Genomic DNA, 2,265 nt, shown 5'->3' on the forward strand with positions numbered 1-2,265 from the left:
TGGGCTGGCTGGGGGCTGCAGGTCAGGAGTGAGGGGCACTGGCAGAGCTGGAGGAACAAACACATAGGGGGGCTTTGAGCCCCATTGGGAGAAAGGCCCCTCCCTCTGGGGGTCTGGCGTTACTGGGTCTGGATGGCCGGAGCCTCCCCCATTTTCCCCTCCCCCGGCGCGTGTCCCACCTTCTTGAGGGTCCCGGCGCGGGTGCCGAGGAAGACGACGGAGTGGCCCTGGTAGGTGTAGGCGGCGACGCTGGCCAGCCCCTCGCTGCGCTCGGCCAGCAGGGGGCGCCCCTCGATGACCTGCAGCCCCCCCAGCGGCTGGTTCAGCACCAGCCCGCAGAAATTCCCATTGATCTGCATGGGCTGGGGAGAGAGGGGGGGTCAGGGACAGCTGAGTGCAGCCCCCAATACACCCTGCCCCCCCCGGCCTCCCAATAGTCCCCCAGCTCCCCAATACACCCTGCCCCCCGCCTCCCAATAGACCCCGCAGCTCCCCAATACACCCTGCCCCCCCAGCCTCCCAATAGGCCCCCCAGCTCCCCAATACACCCTGCCCCCCGCAGCCTCCCAATAGACCCCCCAGCTCCACAATAAACCCTGCCCCCCCAGCCTCCCAATAGACCCTCCAGCTGCCCAATACATCCCCAGTCCCCACCCTCTCCATTGCCCCAAGATACTCTCACCACCTCCAGCCCCCACCTTCCCTCCCACTCCCCGGCTCTGGGAGGGTAGAGGGGGCTGGTGGGTTAGAGCAGCGGGGGCTGGGAGCCAGGACTCCTGGGTTCTCTCCCCGGCTCTGGGAGGGTAGAGGGGGCTGGTGGGTTAGAGCAGCGGGGGCTGGGAGCCAGGACTCCTGGGTTCTCTCCCTGGGAGGGGAGCCGGGCCGTGTGGCTGAGCGCGGGGGCTGGGCGAGGCTCCCGGACGCCTGGGTCCCGGTACCGTGTTGATGCAAGGCAGCTCCTTGTTGAGCAGCCAGGGCAGGGAGAGGTGCCCTTCGCCGCGGTAGCAGCTCTGGATCCGCTCCTGGATGCGCCGATTGACCTCGTCGAGCGTGAAGAGGCAGAGCAGGCTCTGGCGGGGCGGCGCGGCCCGGTTCTTCTGGCCCTGGGCGAAGGCTGCGTAGAGCACGTCCTGCCCCTCGGCCAGGCCCAGCGCCCGCGCCAGCCGTCGCCCGGCCTTGGCCAGCCGGGCGGCCTGCACCAGGCGGTACTCCACCCCGGCGTGGGCGCAGCCCAGCGGGAACTCCACGTAGGAGTAGAACTCGGCGTCGCGGGCGCAGAGCCGCACGATCTTGGAGGAGAAGAAGCGCTCGGCCCCGGGGGCCGCCCCCCCGCCGGGCCCTCCGCCCGGCCCCTCCAGCGCCGCCTGCTGCGTGTCCAGCTGCAGGGTGAGGAAGTAGACGAAGGCGCCCGAGACGAAGGCCGAGACGTAGTAGATGTCGAAGGCCGGGTGCAGCGCCAGGGTGTCCGAGGGGACCTTGACCTGCGAGGAGACGAACTCGTCCTGGTAGACCAGGCTGAACATGTCGGGGCTGGCGGGGTCGGGCGCCAGGCGGCGGCTGGACAGGGTGGGGAAGTACTCGGAGCGCCCCTCCACCGAGGTGCCCACGAAGAGCCGGCTAGGCTGGCCCGGCTGCTCCAGGATGACGCCGGCCATGGCGTCGGCCTCGCGCCCGCCCGAGAGGTAGTGCTCCTTGCGCTGGTGCGGCTCGCCCAGCTTGGCCAGGTCGCCCAGGCGCAGCAGCTGGCAGACGCCCTGCCAGACGCTGCCGCAGGCCACCAGCCGCCCGCCCGCGTAGTCCAGCAGCAGCAGCTTGTTGACGTTGTCGGCCGGGGCCAGCGGGTGCTGGCAGAGCCGCACGGCGGGCGGCGGGTAGCACCGGGCGTCGTCCGGCACCGGCCCCGTCCCGTGCACCCGCAGCTGGCTCAGGTTGGCCGCCAGCTTGTAGACGCGGTTTACGGCGCCGGCAAAGACCTCGCCCGTCTCGCGGTGCACCGCCAGGTGGGTCAGCCCCCCGTCCGGCACCGAGAAGGAGGCCCAGGCAGCCGGGAGCAGCGGAGGGGGGGCCCCTGGCCGGGCTGGGGGGGGCAGCAGCAGCAGAGCCAGGGCCCCCCGAAGCAGGGGGGGGGCCCTGGTGGGGAGGGCGGGGGGGGGCAGGCCTGGAAGGGAAGAGATGGGGGGTTAGAGAGAGGGGGACCTCCCCCCTGCCAGAGAGCCCACCCCCAGCCCCCCACTTCCCCATGGCTGACCCCCCAACACCCACAGC

At 71.4% G+C, this 2,265-nt stretch overlaps 1 protein-coding gene across 1 annotated transcript; it reads right to left on the minus strand.

Moving 5' to 3' along the window:
- Positions 1-179: 179 nt before the first annotated feature.
- On the minus strand, positions 180-2,158 carry LOC112122845 (plexin-A3-like; the record flags this gene model as incomplete). Its single annotated transcript, XM_024221555.2, has 2 exons — positions 180-362; positions 939-2,158. Coding segments are annotated over 2 exons (1,403 nt in total), but the record flags the coding sequence as incomplete, so codon positions are not given.
- Positions 2,159-2,265: the final 107 nt, after the last annotated feature.

The sequence above is a fragment of the Terrapene carolina genome, unplaced genomic scaffold (assembly GCF_002925995.2).
Source record: "Terrapene carolina triunguis isolate 2854851 unplaced genomic scaffold, T_m_triunguis-2.0 Scaffold27492, whole genome shotgun sequence".
NCBI classification, from domain to species: domain Eukaryota; kingdom Metazoa; phylum Chordata; order Testudines; family Emydidae; genus Terrapene; species Terrapene triunguis.